The 27,228-nt window shown below is 43.5% G+C and overlaps 2 protein-coding genes across 5 annotated transcripts in view; one reads left to right on the top strand and one right to left on the bottom strand.

Moving 5' to 3' along the window:
- Positions 1–23,740: 23,740 nt before the first annotated feature.
- Positions 23,741–26,746, bottom strand: LOC131825532 (uncharacterized). Its single transcript, XM_059165023.1, has 2 exons — positions 26,714–26,746; positions 23,741–24,379 (listed from the first exon to the last, which is right to left on the bottom strand). Exons 1-2 carry the CDS (start codon positions 26,744–26,746, stop codon positions 23,741–23,743), a joined length of 672 nt encoding a protein of 223 aa, XP_059021006.1.
- TMCC1 (transmembrane and coiled-coil domain family 1) overlaps positions 23,988–27,228 on the top strand; it is a 252,842-nt gene continuing 249,601 nt past the window's right edge. For 2 of the 4 annotated variants that reach the window (XM_059161816.1, XM_059161813.1), the window contains exon 1: positions 24,012–24,130. The gene's annotated coding sequence lies outside the window, so the exon portion shown is untranslated. Of the gene's footprint in view, positions 24,131–27,228 lie in introns of all 4 variants that reach the window. The other 2 variants (XM_059161815.1, XM_059161814.1) reach the window with 2 other exon arrangements.

Raw genomic sequence — 27,228 nt, 5'->3', positions numbered from 1 at the left:
GTCCTGGGATTGAGTCCTGCATCGGGTTCCCTGCTCAGCAGGAAGCCTGCTTCTCCCTTTCCCATTCCCCCTGCTTGTGCTCCCTCTCTCATGGTCTCTGTCAAATAAATGAATAAAATCTTAAAAAAAAAAAAAAAAGGAATGACATTCTGATACATGCTACAACACAGATGAAACTTGTAACATTATACTGAATGAAATAAGATACAAAAAGACAAATCCCATATGATTCCACTTATAAGATACCTAGAGTAGTCAAATTCATAGAGACAGTGTAGTTTAGGGGTTACTGATGCTGGGAGGAGGGTATAATAGAGTTATTACTTAATGTTTACATCAAACAGCCCTTCAAGCTATAATGAAAGGATACTGGAAAGTAACTCAAATCCACCAGGAAAGGTAATTACATAGGTAAAGAGAAAAGATAGCCTAAACGTTTTTGTTTGTAACTCTTTACTTCTAATTTAAGAGACAGTTGCATAAAATAAGTTTATTTGATGGGCTTGTCAGCGAGCTCTCTTGATCAAATATAGACCCCAACAATTAAGACCAGAAATAGCCAAGACTGCTTAACTCAGGCTCTAACTAAAACCCATTGTGCTTATTTCTTATCACACTTTCTTGAGGCATTCACAAAGATGTTTTACAAAGATCAGAACATTCCAACTGCCAGGCCAGAAAAGTCCTGATAGCAATGGAATGCCTAGAAGACCACACCCTACACGTCCCCTTTCATGCCCACCATCCCAGGCTAACCACTTACTGCCCCCCAACTTGTGATCACACACTCTTTGCCTGTCCTCGTGCACATACCTGATGTAGTTTTGGAGTAGTGTGGTGTTGGGGTCTGGAGCCGATGACCAAGAAAGAACTCCTAAGACTTTTTGGTGCCAAAAGGTGATTTTATTAAAGCTCAAGGACAGAACCCACCTGTAGAGAGAGCTGCTACACCCGGGGGTTGAAGAATGGCTGATTATATACTTGGGAGTTGGGGGAGGTAAGGACAAAAGCACAGTCATATGCTAAAGAAGACTCTCAGGATACTGCAGGCCTGGCTATGGTCAAGCTAAGGTTGTTTTTCCCTCTAGCAAGGCATAAACACTAAGACAGTTGAGAGTTTTCTGGAGGAATGTTCTTCTCTGCCTATCCCAGGTATTTGTCAATGGACTGGCAGGTTATAAGGACATTGGACTTTCTATTTCCTCTCCCTTTGTTTCCCACATCATACTGATCCCTCAACTCCCTGCCAAACAGGGAGCCTGACATGGGGCTCCTTTCCAGGACCCTGTGATCATGACCTAAGCCAAAGGCAGACCCTTAATTGACTGAGCCACCCAGGCGCCCCACCCCCAACCTCTCCTTATAAAACTCGAGGTATCCCTCTTGCTGGGGACAGCTAACATCAGCTGTTAAGGCTTGAGCCTGCCCCTTCTCCTAGCAGCTGGCACTCGAAATAAGTCTCTCCCTTTCTCTTTCCCAAAAGCTCATCCTTTCTCTTTACCAAACCCTCATCTCTTGAGCTCTTGGCTTCTTTTGCTACAGGTTTATCTGAGTTTGTTCAGCCACAGTATTAGCAAACCCAGCTAGGAGTTATGCTTTCAGTTTTGCCCCCTTGGGGTTCCCTAGGGCAGAGCCAGTTGGCCACGGCTGGGCACCAGGGCTCACCCACTTGTTTCCTGAGTTAGTGTCTGAGAGAGATAAATTCTAACAGGCTTGTAATGTACAAAGATATAATTTGCACAATAGCAGGACAAAGAAGGGGAGGGAACAGAACAACATAGGAGTCTTGGGAGCCCAGCCCATCCAGAGCCTGATCATGGCCATGGCTTCCTATTCAGTCATCAAACCAGATTACTCACTCTGAGGGATCCAGCGACGGGCAGGACAGACCCAGCCATCCCTGTCTTTGCATCACCTCCAGCTCCGCAGATGGGATCGGATGAGTTGCTCAGCACCAGCTCACAGGCGTGGGGCTGGACCCTGCTTGGTAGTTTAGAAGAATTTGGTCTTTGATGATAGCAAAAGAGTTTTAGGGAACTTTCACCTTTGTTTCTGCTCTTCTGCCTCTACCATTGACCTTCAAATTCTCTATTATGTGACGCAGCTTGTCTTGCCTCCTTTAACTGGACCTAGGAGCTGCATAGCTTGGGGGGATGGGATGCTGAGGAAGGGAAGACGTAAAAGAGTGGTATGGGAAAAGAGAAGGTACCAGAATGAGTCCAGAGCCCTCGGCTTCTACCCCAAAGCTGGCTCTTCAGTCTGCTCCCTGTCTAGATACACACAGACCTCTTCATACCAAAAATTCAGGTGTATGGACTGCTCTTCATCTCTTTACGTGTGTAGCTCTGTGTGTGTGTGTGTGTGTGTGTGTGTGTGTACACACATGTTCTGGTCTGTAACAGGCTGTTAAATTGCATTGAGTTGCCAAGATAAAATAAATAAGACATTCTAGATTAAGATGAGAATGTTTAAAGGAAATAAACAAAAACCCCTTGTAAGGGGCGCCTGGGTGGCTCAGTGGGTTAAGCCGCTGCCTTCGGTTCAGGTCATGATCCCGGGGTCCTGGGATCGAGTCCCACATGGGCTTTCTGCTCAGCGGGGGCCCTGCTTCCCCCTCTCTCTCTCTGCCTGCCTCTCTGTCTACGTGTGATCTCTGTCTGTCAAATAAACAAATAAAATTTAAAAAAAAAAAAACAAACCCTTGTAAGATCCTAAAAGATCTACCTGCATTGAGGATCTAACTGTCCAGTTACTGGAGAGTAAAGAAATTTATGTGAACTTCTTTGGAGAGACTAGGACATTGACTCGCCCTACCCTCAGCCCTGCCCCACCCCAGGGGGCACTGAGGGGCTTTACCTGAGGGCAGGGCACAGGGAGTACGGGCTCCTTATAGGATGGAAGAACACTGGGCCTGGTCTCTGTCTCCCACCTCAGCAATCTAAAGGATCACAGAGAAAGGAGCCCCCAAGGGATGGCTGAGCAAGAAGCCTTGCCACCAGAGGCTGTTAGAGGAGTGAGTAAATTCGAGGACTCTCCATAGATCAGTTGTGGGCCCCTCAGGAGAGCTGGCCTGGTCCTGCCCCAGAGGACACCTGGAGGAGTGACGGCTCATCAACAGAGATCCAATGTGGTTTGTGTCGCAGGTTTCAGGGAGGGAAAAATAAAAACAGAAGCTGGGAAGGGTTGCCAGCAGGAGGTAAATGTGTTGCTCACATCAAAAAGGTGAAGTGGAATGTTCTCCAGGGTCCCCAGAATCTAGGAAAGCACCTCCTGGGAGGAATCAACTTTATACACAGGTCAGCACAAACCCATCCCACAGCAGGATCAACCAAGGAAGGACTTTCCCGCTCCCCACATCTCCACTCTCCATCCACCCTCTACCCATCCCTACTCCCCCCGCTCCACGTGGGTTAGAAACCACCTGAGCAAGATGGATGAGGAGGTCTGAAGGTGGGAAAAAGAGAAAGAAGGACTTACCCACCTTCCAATAAAGGAAGGGGCCATCTGTAATTTTTCAAAAAGTTGGAAGCTTTGGCTGGACATTCTAACTTTAGAACTGAGACTGTGTTTAAGGTCCTACAATGGATGTAGAGTGTTTGTTTGTTCATTTGTTTTCACTTGAGGTATTTTTCAGGGGTCTCCAGAGGACCAAAAGCAGCGGGAGATCCTCTATATTATAATCTACAAGCTGGGCTGGGAGTTGGGAGACCTAGGAGAGCCTGGGTTCCAGTTGGTCCAAAGGCCATCTGCTGTAGAACCAGAAAAAGCTGATGTGTTGCAGGTAAAGTCCAAAGGCAAAGGTTGTCTACTGGAAAATTTTCTCTTGTTGGGGGATGGTTGGTCTTTTTGTCCTTCAGGCCTTCAGCTGACTAGGTAAGGCCTTACCATGTTATGGAGGGCAATCTGCTTTCCTCAACATCACAGATTTAAACATTAATCTCATCTCCAAACGCTCTTACCAGAAACACTCAGAGGAGTATTTGAGCAAATATCCAGGTAGTGGACTATCACATATGGGAATAGTCAGAAAAGTCATAGGAGTATCCCAGGGATGGGGTAGAGCTGCCTCCACTGAATCTGTTTTAAAGAGGTAATGGGAGGGGCGTCTGGGTGGCTCAGTGGGTTAAGCCGCTGCCTTCGGCTCAGGTCATGATCTCAGGGTCCTGGGATCGAGTCCCGCATCGGGCTCTCTGCTCGGCAGGGAGCCTGCTTCCCTCTTTCTCTCTCTCTGCCTGCCTCTCCATCTACTTGTGATTTCTCTCTGTCAAATAAATAATAAAAAAAATAAATAAATAAAATCTTTAAAAAAAAAAAAAAGAGGTAATGGGAGACAAAATAAACTTTTGTGACTGTGCCCCATGAGTGTATTTCTTGGTCATTACAGTGGTCACCTATGTTTTCAGGAGGGATGTAGGGAATGCCAATTTAAAAGCTGTTAATAATAGGAGCCCATCACTAGAGTTACCCTGTGGGCAAAGACTGCTCTTCTACTTGGGAAAGCACTTATCTAAGAGGAACTGAAAGCCATCTTCTGGAAGGAAGAAACTGTGGCCCCAGAGGAACCACCTGTTACTTGCTGTGTTCTGTGGGAGTAAGGAGGAGGCATCTTTGAAGAGATTGTGGGGCTGTTCCTTAGGTTTCCTGCTCAAACTGCGGCTCTGGGAAGACAAGAGTGGATTCTGAGGTCAGGGCCTCCTCCTGAAGTACAAGGCAAAGGGCTAAGGTGAGAAGCAGCCGGAAGGGCCCCTCAGGGCAGGGTTCTCCAGGGCAAAGACGTGGCCAGAGCAGAGATTTCTGCTGACTGGGTTTCGGTTTTCCTTCCACTCCTTCAGGCTCGTGGCAAAATTGTGCAAGAATTTCAGCCTGAACTCAGGTTTCTCTGAGGAATTTGGGAGGAGCACTGTGAGAAGGTTCTGGAGCCACTGGCAGAACAGCTGGGAGCAGCAGGTCAGAGGCAGCTGAGGAAAGCGGCGGACAAGCGATTCCTCTATAATTAATGACTGGGAGTCAACAGGCTTCCACTGTACGTAGGTGACCTTAGTGGTCATGGAGGGCTGGGGGGGCGGGGAGGCTCCCATAGATACTTTAGAGGGCAAGCGCCTGGTGTCCCATAGCCTGAAGGGTACCAGACTTTGGAGAAGTGGCATAGCTTGGTGGTCAAGAGTTTGTTCTCTGGAGCCAGGCTGCCTGAGTTTGAGTCCCAGCTCTGCTACTTGTGGCCACAGGCAGGTTCAGTCCATCCCTCTGTGACCTCGCTTGCTCCTCTGTAGAAGTGAGGCTGTTTGAGGGCTAAACAAGTTGGTATTGGAACATGCTGGGAACACAGCTGGAATGTAAATGTTTATTGAGTCGGTCTGTGATGATGAGTTAGGGTAAGCTTGGACCATGTGGCCAGGTTACAGAGGGCTTTGTCAGTCACACTGGGGAGTCATCCAAGACCTTGAGCAAACAGACACTGACATCAGCAGATGCCCAAGATTGTGAGGGCAGATGGGAAGAAATGCTTGGTCCTGAATGAAATATTTGCAGGAGGGGCCCTCCCAATGCCCCTCGAACCCCCGCCCCCAAGCCCTCGCCTTGCTCCCACCTGCTGAGAGAAGAGGGGACAGATATAAATCAAAAGCTGTTCAGCTTTTTCTCAAAGTCTTTCCTTCCCTTTGGTAGAGTTGTCAGGCCAAGCAGAGGTCATTTCATTTTTGGTTTTCTCTAATCTGCTTCCAGCCCAGAGGCGGGAGAAGAGGGGTCTAAAAATACCATGTGCTGCCAGGTCCGATCACTTCAGCCGCTGCCAGCCAAGCTGCCTCTCCCTCTGCTCAGGGCTCTGCCCTTGTATTTCACTCACTGGCTGTTCTCGGGCATCGCCAGGGCTCCCCACCCCACAACACTGGGGGGGGGGGGTAGGATCAGGAAGGACAGAGCCTAAGATCTGGGGCTCAGGAGTAGGGGTCCTGTGACAGAGGTCAATGGCCTAAGGATCCAGGGATGGACGGTCTCCTAGCTCTCCCCTTTGTACAGATGGGAACACTGAGTCCCAGAAAGGGAAGCCGTGTGGTTTTCTGAGCTCCACTCTGTCCTCGCCCCACTTGTTCCTAACCAGCTTCAGCATTCTTATCTGGCAGAGAAGCCTCAAATGATCCTAAGGTGAAGAGCCCTGGGCTGGGAGTCCTAAGTTCTGGCTCTTGTCATCCAGGACTGGTGGGCCATTCACTTGCCTCTTGGCCTCAGTTCCTTTGTAAAATTGGGGAATGTGGCTCTGTGGGGTTCTGCAAAGATGTTGGGGGAAGGTCGCAGGTAAGCGGGGTAGGGAGGTGGGTAGAGGGAATCTCTGGAGGAACCATCCCCATGTCATCCCGCTCCTCTCTTTCATCTGTTTTCTGTTCTAGGAATCATTATAAGGTTTTGTCTGAAAACAAGTTCTGCTAAAATAGAGGGATCTTGAGGGTTTGAAAGTTTCTTCTGGTCCCCATGCTCTGTTTAAGCTTCACCTGCTGTCAGAGGCCACCTAACGCTTTGTGACCCATCTAATCTAAACTTCTGGCACTTGCCCAGCCTGTCTCACCTGGGTTCCTGTGCATGATCCCTACCCGCCCACCTCCATCACCTGCCCTCCTGCCAAGCTTTAAGCCACAGTTCAAGTACAGTCTCCTGCAAGTCTTCCAGACCTGCCCCGGACCTGCATAACCGGCTCCTTGGGGAGTCTCCAGGCTCTCTTATCACCGCAGTTAGTACCTTTGTAATTGCCTATACACTTGACTGTCTGTCATCCAGGAAGACATGAGTTTAAATCCCCTTTCTGCTGTGTGACCCTGAGCAAGTGATCTAACCTGTGTTTCAGTTTCCGCATCTCTAAAACAGTAGCAGCAAATGCAAAATACTTGCTATGTGCCAGCCCTTGTCTTACGTGCTCGACTCATCTAATCCACACAACATCCCTATGAGATTGTACAAAAACCATTTTTTTTAAAGAAATGAGGAAGACTCATTTGTAAGACTCAAGAGGACTGTACTGCCTCTCAGATGCTCTCTTGGAGGGTGTGGTGTGGACAATATGAGTAAATACAGGGAAAGTCGCTTGGCACATAGTTAAGTACTTAATCACTGTCTATTTTTTGTTTCCTAGTGTCCCCTTCACTGTTTGGGGATTTAAACCTGGTGATTTAGAATAGGAATGGGGAATATTTTTAGAGTTTTTTCCCTTATCATGCTCTCCCACTTACTATCATAGGATCCTTACGTATCAGAGCTGGATCAGACATGTTAAATATTTAAAGTAACAGTAACTAGCACTTATTGAATACTTTTACATTACATTTTACTGTGCTAATTTTTAAAAATTGATTTTATTTTTTATAAAGATTTTATTTATTTAAGAGAGAGAGAGAGAGCAGAGTGAGAATCAAAGCACGAGTGGGGATGAGGGTGAGTGGGAGAGGGAGAAGCAGGCTTCCCACTGAGCAGGGAGCCTGATGTGGGGCTCGAGCCCAGGACCCTGGGATCATGACTTGAACTGAAGGCAGACTCTTAACCAGCTGAGCCACCCAGGCAGGCACCTCTATTTTTTTTTAAAGCAGTTTTCAATTCACAGCGAAATTGAGTGGAAGTTAGAATTTCCATATTTCCCCTGCCCCCAGCCATGCACTGCCTTCCCAACTATCAACATCCCTCCCCAGAGTAGTATGATTGTTACCACTGATAAAACTCAGTTGATAGATCCTTGTCACCCAGAGTCCACAGCTTACATTAGGTGTACATGCTCTGAGTCTTGATAAATGTACAATGATATATGTGCACCATTATAGTATCATACAAAGTATTTTCACTGCCCTAAAAATTCTGTGCTCTGTCTACTCATCACTCTCCACCCCTAACTCTCAACAAGCACAGATCCTTTCACTGTCTCTATAGTTTTACCTTTTCCAGAATGCCGTTTAGTTGGAACCATATAATACAGAGCCTTTACAGATTGGCTTCTTTTACTTAGTAATATGCAATCAAAATTCCTCCATATTTTCTCATGGCTTGACAGCTCACTTCTTTTTAGTGCTAAATAATATCCCATTGTCTAGATGGGCCACAGTTCATCCATTCACCTACAGAGAACATCTTGGTTGCTTCTAAGTTTGGGCAATTGTGAATAAGGCTGCTCGTAACATCTGTGTGTAGGTTTTTTTGTGGACATAAGCTTTCAGCTCTTTTGTGTAAATGCCAAAGAGCATGATTGCTGGACTGTATGGTAAGATATGTTTAGTTTTGGGGCACCTGGGTGGCTCAATCATTAAGCGTCTGCCTTTGGCTCAGGTCATGATCCCAGGGTGTTGGGATCGAGCTCCACATCAGGCTCCCTGCTCAGTGGGAAACCTGCTTCTCCCTCTCGCACTCCTCTTGCTTGTGTTTCCTCTCTCTCGCTCTCTCTCTCTCTAAATAAAATCTTAAAAAGGAAAAAAAAAGAGTATATTTAGTTTCGTAAGAAACCATCAACCACCAAACTGTCTTCCAAAATGGCTCTACCATTTCACATTCCCTCTAACAGTAGATGAGAGTTTGTCTACTGTCTATGTCTATCTCCATATCATCACCAGTATTTGGTGTTGTCAGTGTTCTGGATTTTGACCATTCTGGTAGGTGTGGTAGTGGTATCTTACTGTTTTAATTTGCACTTCACTAGTGATAGATGTTGTGGAATATCTTTTCATAAGCCTATTTGCCATCTGTATATCATCTTTGATGAGGTATCCAAATCTATTGTTCGTTTTTATTTTTTATTTATTTATTTTTAAAAAGATTTTATTTATTTATTTGGCAGACGGAGATCACAAGTAGGCAGAGAAGCAGGCAGAGGAAGAGGAGGAAGCAGGCTGTCCCCTGAGCAGAGAGCCCAATGCGGGGCTCGATCCCAGGACCCCGGGATCATGACCCGAGCCGAAGGCAGAGGCCCAACCCACTGAGCCACCCAGGCGCCCCTATTGTTCATTTTTAAATCAGGTTGTTAGTTTTCTTTTTTTTAAATTAATGTTTTATTAATTTTATTTATTTATTTGACCACACAGAGATCACAAGTAGGCAGAGAGGCAGGCAGAGAGAGAGAGGGAAGCAGGCTCCCTTCTGAAAAGAGAGCCTTGTGTGGGGTTCAATCCCAGGACCCTGACATCATGACCTGAGCTGAAGACAGAGGCTTGACCCACTGAGCCACCCAGGCGCTGCCCAGGTTATTAGTTTTCTTATTGTTGAGTTTTAAGGGTTCTCTATATGTTTCAATTACGTGTTTTGCAAATATTTTCTCCCAGACGGTGGCTTCTTTTCTCATTCTCTTGACAGAGTCTTTCACAGATCAGAAGTTTTTAATTTTCATTAACCCCAGTTTATCAGTTATTTCTTTCATGGTGCTATGGTTTGAACCCCCCACCCCCAATTCAAATGTTGAGATCCTAACCCCCAAGGATGATGGTTGTTAGGAGGTGGGGCATTTGGGAGGCACTTAAGTCATGATGGTAGAGTCCTTACAAATGGAATTAGTGCCTTATAAAAGAGGCTCCAAAGAGATTCCTTAGCCCCTTCTGCCATGTAAGGGTAAGAGAAGTCTGCAACCTGAAAAACAGTCCTTACCTTCCATGCTGATGCCATGATCTTGGATTTCAACTTCCAGAACTTTTAAAATTTTATTTATTCTATTTTATTTGTTTATATTTATTTATTTATTTATTTATTTATTTTATTTAGTTAGTTATTTATTTTATTATTCCAGAGGAATAAATATCTATTGTTAATAAGCTATTTGTTCTGTGCTATTTTGTTTTAGCAGCCCAAATGGACTAAGATAAATGAGTCATACTTTTGGCATTGTATCTCAAAAGTCATCACCGTATCCAAAGTCGTCTAGATTTTCTCCTGTGTTATCTTTTTTTTTTTTTTTAATTTTATTTTTAAGTAATCTCTAAACCCAGCATGGGGCTTGAGCTCATGACCCTGAGATCAAGAGTCACATACTACAGCAACTGAGCCAGCTAGGTGCCCCTCTCCTACATTGTCTCTTAAGAATTATATAATTTTGTGTTTTAGACTTTAGCATATGACCCATTTTGAGTTAATTTCTGTGAAGGATATAAACTCTGTATTTAGATTCTTTTTCTTACTCCTTTTCTTCTTCTTCCTCCTCCTCCTCCTCTTCTTCCTCTTCCTTCTTTTTCTTCTTCTTCTTCTACAAGTGGATGTCCAGTTGTTCCAGCACCATTTGTTGAAAAGTCTATCTTTTCCTCCATTTAATTGCCCTTACTTTTTTGTCAAAGATAAGTTAATTATATTTCATGGGCCTATTTCTAGGATTTCTATTCTGTTCCATTGATCTATTTGTCCATTCTTTTGCCAATACCATACTGTCTTCCTTATTGTAGCTTTATTATTTTTTAAGATTTTATTTGTTTGACAGAGAGAAATCACAAGTAGGCAGAGAGGCAGGCAGGTGGGGGAGTGGGGGAAGCAGGCTCCCTACTGAGTGGAGAGCCCGATGCAGGGCTCGATTCCAGGACCCTGGGATCATGACCTGAGTTGAAGGCAGAGGCTTTAACCCACTGAGCCACCAAGGTGCCCCCTTATTGTAGCTTTACAGTGAGTCTTGAATTTAGGTAGTGTCAGTCCCCCAGCTTTATTTTTCTCCTTAAGTATTATGTTGACTGTTCTGGGTCTTCTGTCTCTCCATATAAACCAAAATTAATTTGTTGATATTCACAAAACAATATGCTGGGATGCGGATTGCACTGAATCTATAGATCAAGTTGGGCTAATATATTTTTGAAATGGCTTATCTTTTTAAGTTTAAGCCTTACAATGACTCTGTAGGATAAATATTATTATTATCACCATTTTCCAGGAAAATTGAGGAAATTGAGGTTCAGATATTCCCGAAGAGTGAAGTCAAGGAAGGACCCAATGGGATTGTATTGTATATATATTTACACAGTCATGCATACATGTACACACACATACACATATCTCTAATTCTATCTCTATTTCCCAGATATATCTGTTAAAAGGGCCTATAAGCAATAACATTTTCACAGCAATGAACACACCTATCATCTGGGTCATTTCTGTATTTCATTGCCCATTAAACAGAAACTGGGCTTTTTGAAGAAATGGCTCATTCCAGGGTTGGATCAGGGTAGATACACGATGAGGCTGCTATCCATTTTACTGTGTTATTAACTTAAAAAAAAAGGACTGAAAAATGAAAAAAAATGATAGAGATTTGTTCAAAGGATATAGGACTAGGTTTGGTAATGATATAGAACCTTCACCACAAGGAGTTTTTCTTGTAGTAATTCTTAGAGTCTTGGTAGCCATCTGAACTGGTCCTTTTCTTTTGAGACTCTTTTCCTTTGTGCCTCTGATCAAGTCAGCACATAACTTTTCCAAAGGTTTTACGGTGGGGTTGGTGAGAGTAGTCTAATTGGGTGAACCACCACCCCTGCTTCCACTGGTGTTTTCCCAGTGCCTTTAAAGGCCATGGCTCTGGCATGGCTTCCTGACCAACTTGTTCCTCCATGAGAGTGAATGGTGGTGAGTCACGAGTAGGAGCCAGACGTCCAAGGCTCCGCTGTAAGCTACAACCCTGTCTTCCTCAAAGAGCTAAATAAAGGGTGCCTGGGTGGCTCAGTGGGTTAAAGCCTCTGCCTTTGGCTCGGGTCGTGATCCCAGGGTCCTGGGATCGAGCCCCACATCGGGCTCTCTACTCAGTGGGGAGCCTGCTTCCTCCTCTCTCTCTCTGCCTGCTTCTCTGCCTACCTGTGATCTCCATTTGTCAAATAAATAAATAAAATCTTTAAAAAGAAAAAAAGCTAAATAAAATCTTTTAAAAAAGGGGGATGGTAAATTTCATGTTATATGTATTTTACCACAAAAAAATAGATAGTAATGGGTCATAATCCATTAAATGAAATCAGAATCAATGAGTTCGTACTGACAAGAAATAGAAAATAAGTGAAGAGAGGGGAATATATTAGAATGTCAACTGATAGGAGAGCCTGGCTGGCTCAGGTGGTGAAGCATGTGACTCTTAATCTCAGTGAATTCAAGTTCACATTGGGTACGAAAATTAGTTAAAAATAAAATCTTTAAAAAAATGTCAACTGATAAATGTGGAGGAAGAGGTAGAATTGGAAAAGAACCCTTTTACAGTAGCCATAGTGAAGGCTGATTGAGCAAATATCCTTAATCGGTATTGCATTGAGGGAAGAAGAATTGGGAGGAACAGGCCTTTTGCATACTTTAAAAATGTCTCCCACAGCTTGCCTAATGCAAAGGGAAAAGCAGAAATCAATTAATGGAGAAAGCAGACAGCATTTACTGGGTGACCAGTATAAACATCACCGGTAAGCCTTAGTCAGATATCACGTGCCACCCTTAGAAGGATACAATGTGATGCCCTTAGAAGGATACAATGGCACTGATAGAATATCCTGGTCAGGGATGCATTACCTTATTCATGAGGAAACATCAGGAAAAAACCCCACATTCAGAGACTTTCTATAAAATAATTGGTCTGTGTTCTTCTATGATGACAGTACAATGAAAGATCAGGAAAGACCAAGAGATCATTCCAGACTAAAGGAGGCTGAAGAGACATGATAACTGAAAGCAATTCCTGATCTCAGACTGGACTCAGTATTGATGTGTGGAAAAGAAACTAGAGAGACACTGAGGCAATTGGCAACACTGGATTATGGACTATTTAGGAAGTATTGTATCAATGTTAAAATTACTGAATTTGGTAACGATAGTATGGTATATTCATTTACTACTCACAGTATACCTCTGGATTAAGTATAGCTAAGGCCACTGGGGCACAGAGAGGCGAGATAATTTGCCCAAGACACTGGTCTGATGTGGCAGAATCACAACGGGAAGGCACGTATTCCGTCTCTAGCCCAAGCTCATATCTAAGAAGTAGAAGATCTACATATTTTTAGGTCTGAGAGGCTAACTAGGTAGATCTGGGTCTTTAGAGGTTCAAGTTAGGGTAACAGAAATAAATTGCTACCGGTGCCTGGGTGGCTCAGTCAGCTAAGCATCTGTCTTCGGCTCAGGTCATGATCCTAGGGTCCTGGGATCCAGCCCGACATTGGGCTCCCTGCTCAGCAGAGGGCCTGCTTCTACCCCTCCCTCTGCTGCTCCCCCTGCTTGTGCTCTCTCTCTTTCTCTCTGTCAAATAAATAAATAAAGTCTTAAACGAAAAAAGAAAGAAAGAAAGAAAGAAACGTGCTAAAAAGAGTAAAGCCTTGTACAAATATAAGGCAGGGCCATGTTTAATATGAATAGTGTCACCATTCATTCATTTATTAATCCAATAAACATTTATTGAGCACCTAAAGATAAACATGAAAGGTCAGTGGGTTCAGAACAATAGAGACAAAGTCCCTGGATTGTGGAGCTTAGCTCCAGAAAGGTGTTTAAGGGGAAATTATGTGTATGTTGGGCTCTAAAGGAGGAAAATCAGGATGTTTAGGTGTGTGTTGGGAGAAGCTGACCTTGTCTGTGGGGTCAGGGAAGTCTTCTCTAAGAAAATGACATTTTAGCTGTTGCCTGCAAGGTCAGTAGAGTCTGAGAGAAGGCATACAAGGTAAGGAAATACCACAAGCAAAGGTCCCAAGGTAAGAGTGCAAAACTAACACAAGATTTAGAAATTCAGAGTCACTAGCATATGATAATTTGTCATACAACAGTTAACTTAGCTTCCTTTCATGGAAATAAAATTCCTTATGACAGTTACAATTCTTACTTGCTCTAATATATCAAGATATGACAATCTTTTTTTGAAAGATTTTTAAAGATTTTATTTATTTATTTATTTGACTGAGAGAGAGAGAGCACAAGCAGGGAGCAGCAGAGAGTGAGGCTCTCTACTGAGCAGAGAGTTTGATGTGGAGCTCTATCCCAGAACCCTGGGATCATGACCTGAGCCAAAGTCAGCAACTCAACCCACTGAGTCACTCAGGTGCCCCCGAGACAGTCTTTTTCGACCACTCTAGAACTTAACTGGTTTTTACTAAGTTTTAATTTTGTGAAGATATATTCTTTACCCATATTAGCACAGTTAAGCACATCCTGAGAGACATATTTGGAAATGTGATGTTATTGCTATAAAGATATTGCAATACTTCAACGAAAGTTTCATGAAATTTTACCAAACAATGTAAGATTTTCAGTTCCTCTGCATTCATTTCCTATCAACACTATCACTAATATTCATTAGTCAATTTTAATTGTGATTGTTTAATAGTTGTTTTAATTCATGTTCACTGCCATTCTTCAAATTACATATGTCACTTAGACCAGTGCTTTCCAAACTGTAGTATGCACGCAGATTGCCTTGGGGTCCTGTTAAAATAAAGACTTTGACTAAGTTGATCTGGAGTAGGGCTGAGGTTCTGCATTAAAAAAAAAAAAATTATTTATTTATTTGTTTATTTGAGAGAGAGAGAGAGAGCGCACATGCACAAGCAGGGGGAGGGGCAGAGAAACAGGGATAGGGAGAAGGATTCTTAAGCAGAGTCCATGCTGAGTATGGCGTCCTATGCAGGATTAATAAATGAAATGATACAGAAAAGTCAATGTACCAAAAAAGGGTTTTTTTGGTTTGTTTGTTTTTGATGTACATAGACTCTCAAAAAACTCAAAGGGATTAAGAAGTTCTTCAAAGAGGGGCACTGGTTGTCTCTGTTGAGTGTCTGACTCTTGACCCTGAGATCATGACCTCAGCCAAAAACTAACGGTTGGATGCTTACCAGACTGAGCCACTCAGGTTCACCTGAGGTTCTGCTTAAAAAAAAAAAAAACTATTTATTTATTTATTTGATAGAGATCACAAGCAGGCAGAGAGGCAGGCAGAGAGAGAGAGAGGAGGAAGCAGGCTCCCCGCTGAGCAAAGAGCCCAATGTGGGGCTTGATTCCAGAACCCTGGGATCATGACCTGAGCAGAAGGCAGAGCCACCCAGGCACCCGAGGTTCTGCATTTTTAACAAGCTCCCAGGTGATGTTGATGCTCCTGGTCCAGGGACCACATTTTGAATAAGAAGGACCTAGATTAAAGACTTAAAAAAGTAATTATTTTTATTCAGTATCATATTTTTAAAATGGCATTGCAGTTTCAAATGCAGGATAAAAAAGAAATTAAAAATGTAATTTTTTCTAATATTTTTTATGTTGGAGAAATTGAAACCAATGTCAAGAGGCTCTGCAACTTAGCTTAAAAATCAATAATCTGGGACGCCTGGGTGGCTCAGGTGGTTAAGCAGCTGCCTTCGGCTCAGGTCATGATCCCAGCATCCTGGGATCGAGTCCCACATCGGGCTCCTTGCTCCGCAGGGAGCCTGCTTCTCCCTCTGCCTCTGCCTTCCACTCTGTCTGCCTGTGCTCGCTCTCACTCTCTCTCTCTCTGACAAATAAATAAATAAAATCTTTAAAAAAAATCAATAATCTATTTTTTGTAAGTATTCTCATTTAGTTTTTCTTCAAAAAATATCTTTTTAAATTTTTTTTTCAAAGATTTATTTATTGGGGTGCCTGGGTGGCTCAGTCAGTTGAGCAACTCTCTTCAGCTCAGGTCATGATCCTGGGGTCCTGGGATCGAGCCCTGCACTGGGCTCCCTGCTCAGCAGGAAGTCTGTTTCTTTCTCTCCATCTCCTTCTCCCTCTGCTCATGTGCTCTTTTTCTCTATCTCAAGTAAATAAGATCTTAAAAAAAAAATAAAGTAAAAGACTTATTGTTTTAGAGTTGGGGGGGAGGCAGAATGAGGGGGAAAAAGAGAATCTCAAGCAGACTCCCAGCTGAGTGTGGAGCCTGACACAGGGCTCGATCTCACAACCCTGTGATCATGACCTGAGCTGAAATCAAGAGTCAGACACTCAACAGAGACAACCAGTGCCCATCTTTGAAGAACTTCTTAATCCCTTTGAGTTTTTTGAGAGTCTATGTACATCAAAAACAAACAAACCAAAAAAACCCTTTTTTGGTACATTGACTTTTCTGTATCATTTCATTTAAGCCATTCATTTTACTGAAAGCATCATGCCAAGTCAGTACTAAGCTAATACATTTCGAACTGGATATATCTGAAAATAGAGCCTTGCCCGGTATTTTAGAACCTGTGTTTTTTATTAATATTATCATAAAAGAGATCATTGCACACTTTGTAATTGAGTTTTTACTGTCATGATAGTGTCAACTCAATTTTCCCATGACATATTTAACAGTAGTTTCAAATTTATATTCAGTGTTTTTCAATATACCCAAATGTTTAACTGAAGCTGAAAAGCAGTCATGTAGTTCTTGGAAGATGTTTTTTAAATTCAGTAATGTTAAAGATTTTGACTGTACTGTTCACTGTGAGATTTAAAGAATGCTAAAAAATATATAGAATGGTGTATATTTTTTTCAAAGAACTTCTATCATAATGATACATCTCCCCCATATAGTTGTACCACTATTATATTTCTGGCTTCTTGAATTATTTTTGTCAAGTTCAGAGTCTGTATTTTTTATTAAAAATTTTAAATAACTGGGGTGCCTGTGTGGCACAATCGTTGAGGGTCTTTGTTTCTTTGTTTCTTTTTTTTTTTCTTTCAGATTTTATTTATTGATTTGAAAGAGAGAAAGAGAGGGAGAATACAGAGGGAGAGGGGGAGGGAGAAAGCAGACTCCCGGCTGAGCAGAGAGCCTGATGCAGGGCTCAATTCCAGGACCCTGAGATCATGACCTGAGCTGAAGGCAGACGTTTATCAGACTGAACCACCCAGGTGCCCCCAATTTTTGGTCTCCAATGGGGTCATGATCTTGGGATTGTGGGATTAAGCCGTGTGTCAGGCTCCATGCTCAGTGGGGAGTCGGCTTGAAGTTCTCCATCTCTCCCACACTGTCTCTCTCCCACTGGTGATCTCCCTCTCTTTCTCTCTCAAATAAATAAATAAATAAATAAATCTTTAAAAATTTTTCAAATAACTTTCGCTAGAGTGACAAAAATTCCCCCAAATGTTCACAATATACAAGTATTTGGGTTTGGGGCATCTAGGTGGCTCAGCTGGTTGAGAGTCCAGCTCTTGATCTCAGCTCAGGTTTTGATCTCAGGGTCATGAGTTCAAGCCCCTTGTTGGTCTCTATGCTAGCCCTGGAGCCCAGTTTAAAAAAAAAAAAAAAAAAGGAGTATTTGAAGGGCACCTTTGTGGCTCAGTTAAAGCAGTTGTCTTCGGCTCAGGTCATGATCACAGGGTCGTGGGATTGAGTCCAGTATTGGGCTCCCTGCTCAGTGGGGACCCTGCTTTGCACTTGCCTGCTAACCCTGCTTGTGCTCTCTTTCTGTCAAATAAATAAGTAAAATGTTTTAAAAAATGTATTTGAGTTTAGAAATCTACAAGTTGAATCATAATTATCTGTGCTATGTACAGGCATTAGATATTGAATCTAAAATAATGAGTAACATGCCCGATGTGGAGCTTAATCCCAGGACTCTGGGATCATGACCTGAGCCAAAGACAGAGGCTTTAACCATGGAGCCACCCAGGTGCCCCCCAAAATATATCTTTTTTGAAAAGGATTTTTATTTCTTTATTTTGGGGGGAGGGCAGAAGGAGAGAAAGAATCTCAAGCAGACTCCCTGCTGAGTAAGAGCCCAATGCAGGGCTGAATTCCATGACCCTGAGATCATGACTCAAGCTGAAACCATGAGTCAGATGCTTAACCAACAGAGCCACTCAGGTATCCCCCCCCAAATATAACTTTTATAATACCTGCTAATATTTTAATAAGTGGGTTTTATATTTATCCCCTGGGTAATGTGTAATAGTTTTTTCTGGTGTTATTTGATTGATTGATTGATAAATGTTCTTCCACAATGCTAACAAATGTTTCCAAATGAACAATATTCCAATTTCTACACTCTTAAAAGTAACCGGGTAAGTATCTGAGTGCTAGATATTACCTCACCAAGAGCAGAATCATTTATATAATGTTTCAACAGGAGCACACCAATATTTTTTCTCATTTTATACAGTCTCTATTCTGGAGCACTACCTTTCACTGTGTCCCATGTATCTCTGATAATTCTTTCCAGTGTTTTCCCTTCTTTTCTCGTTCTGTGCTTTAATCTGGATACTTTCTGAAGTCTTTCAGTTCACTAATCTGCTGTTTATAATCTTCTATGAATTACATGAATTTTTACATGATTTTTAAAAAATGATTTTATTTATTTGACACAGAGAGAGACGGTGAGAGAGAGAACACAAGCAGGAGAGTGGGCGGGAGAGGGAGAAGCAGGCTTCCCACCAAGCAGGGAGCCCCAGGCAGGGCTGGATCCCAGGACCCTGGGATCATGACCTGAACTGTAGGCAGACGCTTAATGACTGAGCCACTCAAGTGCCCCTATTTTTTTTTTTTTATGATTTTTTAGTTTTTAAGTAATCTCTGTGCCCAATGTGGGGGTTGAATTTACAACCCCCCAAGATCAAGAGTTGTGTGCTCTACTGACTGAGCCAGCCAGCCAGATGACCCTAAATGAAATCTTTATTATTTTTTTAAAAGATGTATTTATTTATCCAAGAGAGAAAGAGAGAGAGATAAAGAGAAAGAGAGAGAGGAAGAACAAGATGGGGAGAGTGCAGAGTGCAGAGCTGGATGTGGGGCTCGATCTCAGGACCCTGAGATCATGACCTGGGTTAAAACCAAGAGTTGGATATTTTGTCACTGCACCACCAAGGTGCCCCATGAATTCCTTTTAATAACAATTTTATTAGGGTATATTATACTTACAATAAACTGCACCTATTTATAAACTTCACAACTTTTACATATGTGTATATCCATGAAACCACTGCCATAATGAAGATTCAGATCATTCTCATCACCTCCAAAAGTTTCTTGGTGATCTTTTATACTTACCTCTCTCTCCATATTTGTCCCAGACAATCGCTGATATGCTGTCACTCTAGATTAGTTTGCATTTTCTACAAATTTACATGGAATTATATAATATGTATTTTTTTTAAAAGATTTTATTTATTTGACAGAGAGAAATCACAAGTAGATGGAGAGGCAGGCAGAGAGAGAGAGAGGGAAGCAGGCTCCCTGCTGAGCAGAGAGCCCGATGCGGGACTCGATTCCAGGACCCCGAGATCATGACCTGAGCCGAAGGCAGCGGCTTAACCCACTGAGCCACCCAGGCGCCCAATATGTATTCTTTTGTTTTTAGTTTCTGTTCCTCAGTATAATGAATTTGAGGTTCATCTACATAGTTGAGTGTACTGGAAGTTCATACCCTTTTTTTTTTTTAAGATTTTATTTATTTATTTGAGAGAGAGAAAGAGAGAGCATGAGCAGTGGGGAAGGGAGAGGGCAGAGGGAGAGGGAGAAGCAAGCTCCCTGCTGAGTAGGGAACCCAATGTGGGACTTGATCCCAGAATCCTGGGATCATAACTTGAGCCGAAGGCAGATGTCTAACCAACTGACTTGGTTAGTCAGAACTCAGGCGCCCCTAGTTCATTCCTTTTAATTGCTGAGTAGTATAGATTTACCATAATTTGTTCATCCATTCACCTGTCGATGGGTATTTGAGTTGTTTCCAATGTTTTGATACTGTGAGTAGAGCTGCTATAAATAATCTCATACAAGTCTTCGTGTGGATGTATGTTCTAATTTCTCTTGGGTAAATACTTATATTTTGAGGTATCTTTTTGAGATGTCCACTCAGTTGTACTATAGTCTCCAATTATTTTACACTATTCAACAGTAATCTAAGGATTGCTATGAAGGCATTTTTGTAGATATGACTGAAGTCCTTAATCAGTTGACTTTAAGAAAGGGAGATTATTTTAGATAACCTGTTTTGGCCCAATTAAGTTAGTGGAATGTCCTTAAAAACAGAGTTGAATTTCTCCTGAAGAGGAAATACTGCCTTGGGACAGCAGTTCAGTCCTTGCTTAGAATTCCACTCTGCCCTTCCTGAGAGCCTGCCCATGAATTTCAAATTTGCTTAACCAGCCCTTTTCCCCACCCCTAATTGCATAAATCAATTTCTCCAAAGAAATCCCTTATTTCTTATCTTCTATTCATTCTGCTTCTCTGAACCCTGAGGGATACAGATTTTGGTCCTGGAGGTGGTTCTAGAGGACTGAGTTTTCTTGATTGGTTCTGGGTTTTCTTGAATTGGCTCCCTAACCTGGTGTAAGTCTAAAGGCACTGAGGACTATTTTTAGTGGTAAAGAGGGGACTGGTAGTCCCTAGCAGGGTGAGGCATTGGATACTCTTAATCAAATACCTATAGAAGGACAGGTCGTGAGTGACCATGTATTTTCTACTTTAGAATAGTCATATTAAGGAATATAATGGGATCGGCTGGTTGCTTCTAACCACACTGAAGAAAGTGGGGCAAGGAAAGGTTGAGCTCAGGCTTTCAATCCCCAGCCCCACCTAAGCATAGATGACTTGAAAGCTTCTGTATCTGCCTTGAAATAAACCCTTAGGGCCAAAATTTCTGAAAACCCAACTCAGAGCCTCATTCTGCAAGTGTTAATAGAGATGCTGCTTAGAGTCTGTGGCAGTGCATCACAGTGAATCACAGAGCAAAACCTTAGGATTTTGGAGCAAAGCCCTGCCATCATCTACAGATAACTGCCCTCCTTTTGAGAAACAGCTTTTGGCTTGCTACTGAGCCCTAGTAGACTGAATGCTTGACCATGGGCCATCAAGTTTCTATGTGACCTGAGCTGCCTATCATGAACTGGGTGTTATATGAACCACCAGGCTATAAAGTTGCGCATAAATGGCAACATTCCAATGTCAATGAAATGGTATATTTGAGGCTGGGTTTGAATGGGCACTGAAGTTATAAGTAAGTTGTACGAAGAAGTGGCCCCAAAGCCCATGGCCCCTACTCTTAGTACGTTATCTTTTCTTCCCAGCCCACAGGTACAGTCCACTGGGGCATTCCCTACAACCAGTTGACTGGGCAAGAGAAACCTTATTCTTGGTTTATAGCCTTGTGTACAAAGGTTCTGTACAATGTGCAAGCACTGGGTGAAAATGGACTGCCATGCTACTACAGCTCCATTCTGGTAGAGTCTTAAAGAATAATAGCTCAGGAAGGAAAAGCCTCCCGGTTGTCAGAACTTCAAGCACTGCTCCTGGTTGCTCAGTGTGTCTGGAAAAAGAAATGGCCAGAAGCTCTGCTGGTCTAGAGGTCTTGGTTCCAGAGGGAAGAATGCTTCCACCAGAAGACATAACAATGATTTTCTTCAATTGGAAGCTGAGACTGTCACCTGGTCACTTTGGGTATCTCAAGTCTCTGAGTCAACAGGCAAAGAAGAATTCCTTATTCTTACGCTAAGTGAGATAAATCAGAGAAAGACCAATATATGATTTCTTGCATGTGGCATCTAAAAAAAACGAGAACAGACCTTAAATTGGGTTGCCTTAGGGAAGGGTGGTAGGGGGATGGACAAAATGAGTGAAGGGGAGTGAGAGATACAGGCTTCCAGTTATGAAATGAATAAGTCACAAAGATGAAAGGTACAGCACAGGGAATATAGTCAATGGAACTGAAATGGTGTTATATGGTGACAGATAGTAGCTACACCTGTGGTGAGCATAGCATAGTATATAGACTTGTCGAATCACTATGTTTCACACCTGAAACTAATGTAAGAACAGACTTCCTGTATTGACTGATCCTGATTACCAAGGGAGAAATTTAACTGCTACTACACAATGGAGATGTCTTAATGATAGTTAACTTTATATTGCAGTATTAAGCTACAGGATGTCAAAAGCGGAAAGGGAACATCACCTAAGGACTTCGTATCCTTTTTTGGGGAAGTTATGTATCTTTGGTTATATGCAGGTTAGTTGTATTACATTAGGTGGAAGTATGACTTTGTTAATTCTAGCTATTCTAATGAGAGGGTAGTGTAGGTAATGGTGGTTTTAATTAGCAAATCCCTGGATGACTAAAGATGTTGAGGATCTTTTTGTTGTGTATTGGTCATTTTCATTTTCTTTGGTGTTTACTCAAATCTGTGCTCATTGTTTTATTGGATTGTTTCTCTTATTACTCAGTTATAAGAGTTCTTTATATATTCTGGATATAAGTCTTTTGTCAGATATATTTATTGCAAATTCTCCCTCTAATCTGTGGCTTGCCTTTTCATTTTCTTAATGGTGTCTTTCAAAGGATAAACATTTTTAAATTTTGATGAAATTTACTTATGAAATATTTCTTTTTGTACCCTAAGAAATCTTTGCCTATCTCAAGATCACTAATGATTTTTTCCATGTTTTCTTCTAGAAATTTACTCTATTTATTTCAAGTAGGCTCCATGCCTAGTGTGGAGTCCAACACCAGGCTTTAACTCAGGACCCTGGGATCAAGACTTGAGCTCAAATCAAGAGTCAGATGTTCAAGTGACAGAGCCACCCAGGCACCCCCAAATTTGTAGTTTCAGCTTTCATGGTTATAATCCATTTTTAGCTTCCTCAGGGGCCTCCTCCATTGCTCCTGAGGTCCATTAATACATCCCATCAACCTTAAAACTGAAAGTCAAGGGGCGCCTGGGTGGCTCAGTGGGTTAAGCCGCTGCCTTTGGCTCAGGTCATGATCTCAAGGTCCTGGGATCGAGCCCCGCATCGGACTCTCTGCTCTGCAGGGAGCCTGCTTCCTCCTCTTTCTCTCTCTCTCTGCCTGTCTCTCTGCCTGCTTGTGATGTCTCTCTGTCAAATAAATAAATAAAATCTTTAAAAAAAAAAAACAAAAAAACTGAAAGTCAACCTTGCCACACCTCCCTAGCCTTCGCTCTTCATCCAGTCTATCAGGTCCTGTCTATCAGGTCCTGCCCCTGAGAAGCACTCTTCTCTACCACCCCCAGTTTACCCTGCCTTGACCATAACAGCAGCCTCCTAACTGGCCCTCTGCACCAACTCTGAGCCCCCGGCAGATCACTCTTCCTACTGCTATCCAAACGATGGTTTAAAAATAGAAGTAATGAAAAATCCCTACTGGCTTCTCCAGATTCTCAAATTATAGTCTCAAATCCTTACCTCAATTATTGCCTACCTTTTCCCACACTTAATGGTCTTTCAGCGCGCTGTTCTGGCCATGCCAAGCTCTCACCTGTAGGACCTTGTTAGTGCCTTTCAAAGTGGCCTTTGGATTCCAGCCTGCATGTTCTTTAAACCTCCACCCCACCCTCTCAGGTTCTCTTAGCACCATGTACCTCCCAGAAGACATCTTACTAATAACAAGTTTTGATGTTGTGTTTCTCCCTTTAACGTTGTCTTTCTCCACCAGATTTAACTTCATGAGGCTAGGGCTTTATTTCCGTAACTTACTCCCAGCAGGTGGAACAGGGCCTACCATCCGGAAGAAGCCTCAGTGCATAAGTGAGGGACAAATAACTGAATGAGAAAAATGGGATCATAAAGAGGCCGATGGCTGCTTGCGGTCCCTTCACTGGTAATACTGGACGGTAAATGGTAACAATCTCGATCCTTTTCGCAGCAGCGGACGAAAACCTGCTAGATGGGAGAAGGCAGACAGGTCTTTCAATCAAGGAGGGAAGAACAGGTATGTGATCCCGCATAACTGCCGGAATTACGCTCAAGCCTGCGTCGCTCCCTAGCCTCGCTCCCCAGAAGGGGCCAGACTGGAGGCCTTGGTTTCTTGGTCTTAGCGCCAGGAGGAGCCCACCCGGAGCAGCATAGAATCACCTACAACGGGCGATTCTTCTCAGCAGCCCAGCCACCGCGTGGGTGGGCGGGGCTACGCCTTCCGAGGCCGTCCCCGCCCCCTGAAGCGTGCGCGCGCCCGCCGTCGCCTCCTGCGTGCGCCGCCGGCTGGGGGCGGAGGTTGTGGGCGGTGGCGGCGGGCGCGCGCGCTCTCGCCCCCTCGCGCCGGTTCGCGCTCCCGCGCCGGGGCTGAAGCGGCAGTGGCGGCTGCAGCGGCGGTAGCGGCGGCTGCGGCGGCGCGGGGGGAGGGCCGGGAGGGGGGGTGGTTGGGGGGGGATGGACCGGGCGCGGCGGCCGCAGCGGCAGGAGCCGGCGCTTGAGCTCGAGCCACGGCACTGGCGGAGACGCCGGCTGCTCCTCCCCTCCCCGCCGGTGAGTGAGAGCCCCCGCCCCGGATGCTGGCGGCGGCCGCGGCCCCGGCCCCTCACGGCCCTTCCGCCTCGGGTAGGGAGAGTCGTGAGGGGAGCGTGGCTGGTCGGCACCGCCGACGCTGGCCGGGCCTCCGGCGCGCGGCCTGGCGCGGTTCGGACCCTCGGTCGCCCCCGTTCGGGGCTGGAGCTCCGGGCCTAGGACTCGTCCTCCAGCATCCCGCCGGGCCTTTTTCCTTCCCAGCTCGTTCCGCTGTCATTTCGACCCTGGGGCTTCTCTCCCCACCCCCACTCTTCGCCCCCTTTCCAGCGCGCCCCCTCCGGGGCCGAGGGGAGGGAGGGGCGTGTGAGGAGTTGGGCCGGGGCCTGAGGGACTGTTCGGAGTAGACTGTGAGGGAGGTCTGGGGTCCTACGAGCCTTCGCTCGTCCTGGCGTCCCCAGAAGTTGGCCACTAGGGCTCAGCCATTGCCACCTGAAACCAGTTTTGCACCTTTTGTTTTGATTTTGAACTTGTCGTTTAAGGGAAGGAAGGGAAGCCCGCTGCCCTGGGAACGGGGGAAAATAGGTGCTGCAAGGTGGGTTGGGGAGGGTGGCTGGGGTTGGTCCAAGAGTGCCTTTTATTAATCCTTTGAGGAAGGGATAAGGGGGCTTAGTGAGTTGCCCCTTCCCTGAAGGGCCACAGATCCGTTTATAGCTTGCAACCCCCTGCTTTTTTTTTTTTTTTTTTTTTTTTTCATTCTAAGGAAAGGTGTGTGTAGTGTTAGTCCAGTTGTTGATTTGGCACATTCCTTAACATTGATGGTGAGGCGAATCTGTAGCAGAGTTTCTTGAAGCAGCCCACTTGGAGCTGTTGGCTAATTTTCCCCCTTTTCTTTGGTGGCACCATACGTATGAGTGTTGGTAGATTCTAGTCAAAGCTTTTGCGGGCTGCCTATTCATCCTGACTTGTCACAGAGGAAAGGAAGAGGAAAACACACACTCTAATCCAAAATGGTTGTTACAAGTCTTACATACTTATAAGCATCTCTAGGAAAGATCTGCATTCCTAAATTGGCTAATTCTTAGTTAAAAAAAAAAAAAGAAATTCAGGGCTTGGAAAGCAGGTACCGGCTTTAGAATAAAACTTTGATATATTTATGTCTTCTGACCAGTATTTTAAATTTTGGGAGTGATTGGCTAGACCAAATCCTTGTCTTTGAAATACCTGTGTATAGAAATTGTTGCAAAGCCTGGAGGAAAGAACCTTATGAAAATGTTAATGACAAGATTCCATCAGGGGCTAGATACCCCCCCCCCCCCCAATTTGTAGATTAGAATAGTGAGACTGGTATTGTGAGTAGGTGGTAGTTTTATGAGTGTCCTGTAACAAACCATGCTTATAGGTGGGATTTTAACTATATCTTGTCCTCTCCCAACAGAGTTGGCTTGTATTTTTTTTGAAATCACACACCCACTCTCTGGCTAGTGTAGAAGAATTAAAAGCTGCTTCTGGTCTGTGGGCGGTAACCTTTTAATTTCTAAAGAGTTTTCGGTTGCTTACAGAATAGATTGCTGATCAGCATAGGAAAAACTTAAATAATAAAATTTCATTAGCACGTGATCAAGGTGTGTTATAATTATGAGCAATAAGATTTGGCATGGTGTGGGTGTTGTGTACTATGTATAGGAAATTAGATTTCTCAGAGTATTTGCATCTTAAGATAAACAGCAGCACAGGCAGCTGACAGAATGTTGTTACACCTTCCAGTGGTTGAGAGAATCTTTTATGAGCAAAAAAATTCCCTGTACAATTTGATGAAGAAACTCAGTAACCTGGACTAGTTGGTGACAACTAGTCTTAATTAGAATTAATTAGAAGACAACTTCTCTTAATTAGAATAGTTCCCCTTTTCTGCAACAGTTTTTATGCCTGTCATATATGTACAAAACCTATAATGGCTGAGGGCTTAAGTTTAAGTTCCTCAGAATGACATTTATGGATCACTCATTTATTTATTCATCAAATATTTATTGAGTTCTTATTTTGTTGCAAGAGGTTTTCTAAGTACTGGGCTATGGTGGGGAACAAAATAGACAAGGTCCTTTTTATTGAGCTTTTTTCTGTGTGTATGAGAATGAGGATAGCAAACAAATGTAATTCCAGGTAATGCTATAAATCAGCAATTAGCAAACCTTTTCCGTAAAAGACCATAAAGTAAATATTTTAGGCTTTATGGGCCATATAGTTTCTGTTGCAACTACTGTGTTGTTTAGTGTAAAGTAGCCATGGGCAGTACATAAACAAGCACTTCTATGTTCTAATTAGGCTTTTGAATTTCATATCGTTTTCCCATGTCACAGAATAATCTTTTTTTTGGGGGGGGGCTATACTAAAACATGGGGCAAGTTGGATTTGGCCTGTAGGTTGTAATCTGACCCTTTATAGAGAAAGTTTGCTGATTCCTGATACCATCTATGAGGAAAATAAGACCAGGTGATTTGACCAGTGAGCGACTGGTGGGGGACGTGGAGAGGCCTCACTAAAGAGAAGATATCTGAGTTGTGATTTAAAAGATGGAAGAACTTTGCTGGCCAATGAAATAAGTACAAAGATCTGCAGGTAGAAATGAACTGCTCCCATGTTCCCCAGCATTGGAGCTTTACATACCATGTCATTCTTGGCTTTGTCTTTTTTTTTTCATTTTGTTCTTAACTAGGTTGCCCTCTTCCTGTCAGGTTTTAAAAGTCTACCCGTAATAGAATCTAAGACTCGTAAGGTATCTTAACTTCCTATCCAATTGCTTTCTTCTAAAATGTGCTCAACGATTTTTCAGCTTCTGTTTGAAACCTTTGATGACATAAATTCATTACTTTGAGGTAGCCTAGCTTTAATTGTTAGAATGTTCTTCATGTTGTAATAGGATTCACCCTTTCTACCTTTTTTCCCTGATGCTGCCTTAACAGTGACCATGGAGGAACCTGCAGTGGGGTTGCACCTCATTCACAGGATTCAGTTCTAACTGAAGTCAGCACTTGAAATAAAAATCATATAAAATGAAAACTACACTTGAAAATCTTTTAAATTGTGGGGCACCTGGGTGGCTTGGTTGGTTAAGTGTCTGA

The sequence above is a fragment of the Mustela lutreola genome, chromosome 2 (genome assembly GCF_030435805.1).
Source record: "Mustela lutreola isolate mMusLut2 chromosome 2, mMusLut2.pri, whole genome shotgun sequence".
NCBI lineage: Eukaryota > Metazoa > Chordata > Mammalia > Carnivora > Mustelidae > Mustela > Mustela lutreola.
Note: the sequence above shows the minus strand (reverse complement) of the source record. Positions and strands in the feature narration are given on the sequence as shown.

Coding starts and splice junctions, on each gene's coding strand:
- LOC131825532 (XM_059165023.1), bottom strand. CDS start 26,746: ATGGGAGCAGTTCATTTCTACCTGCAGATCTTT. Junction 24,380..26,713: donor ATTTCTACCTGCAGATCTTT/GTACTTATTTCA, acceptor TCGAAATGACAG/CGGAACGAGCTGGGAAGGAA.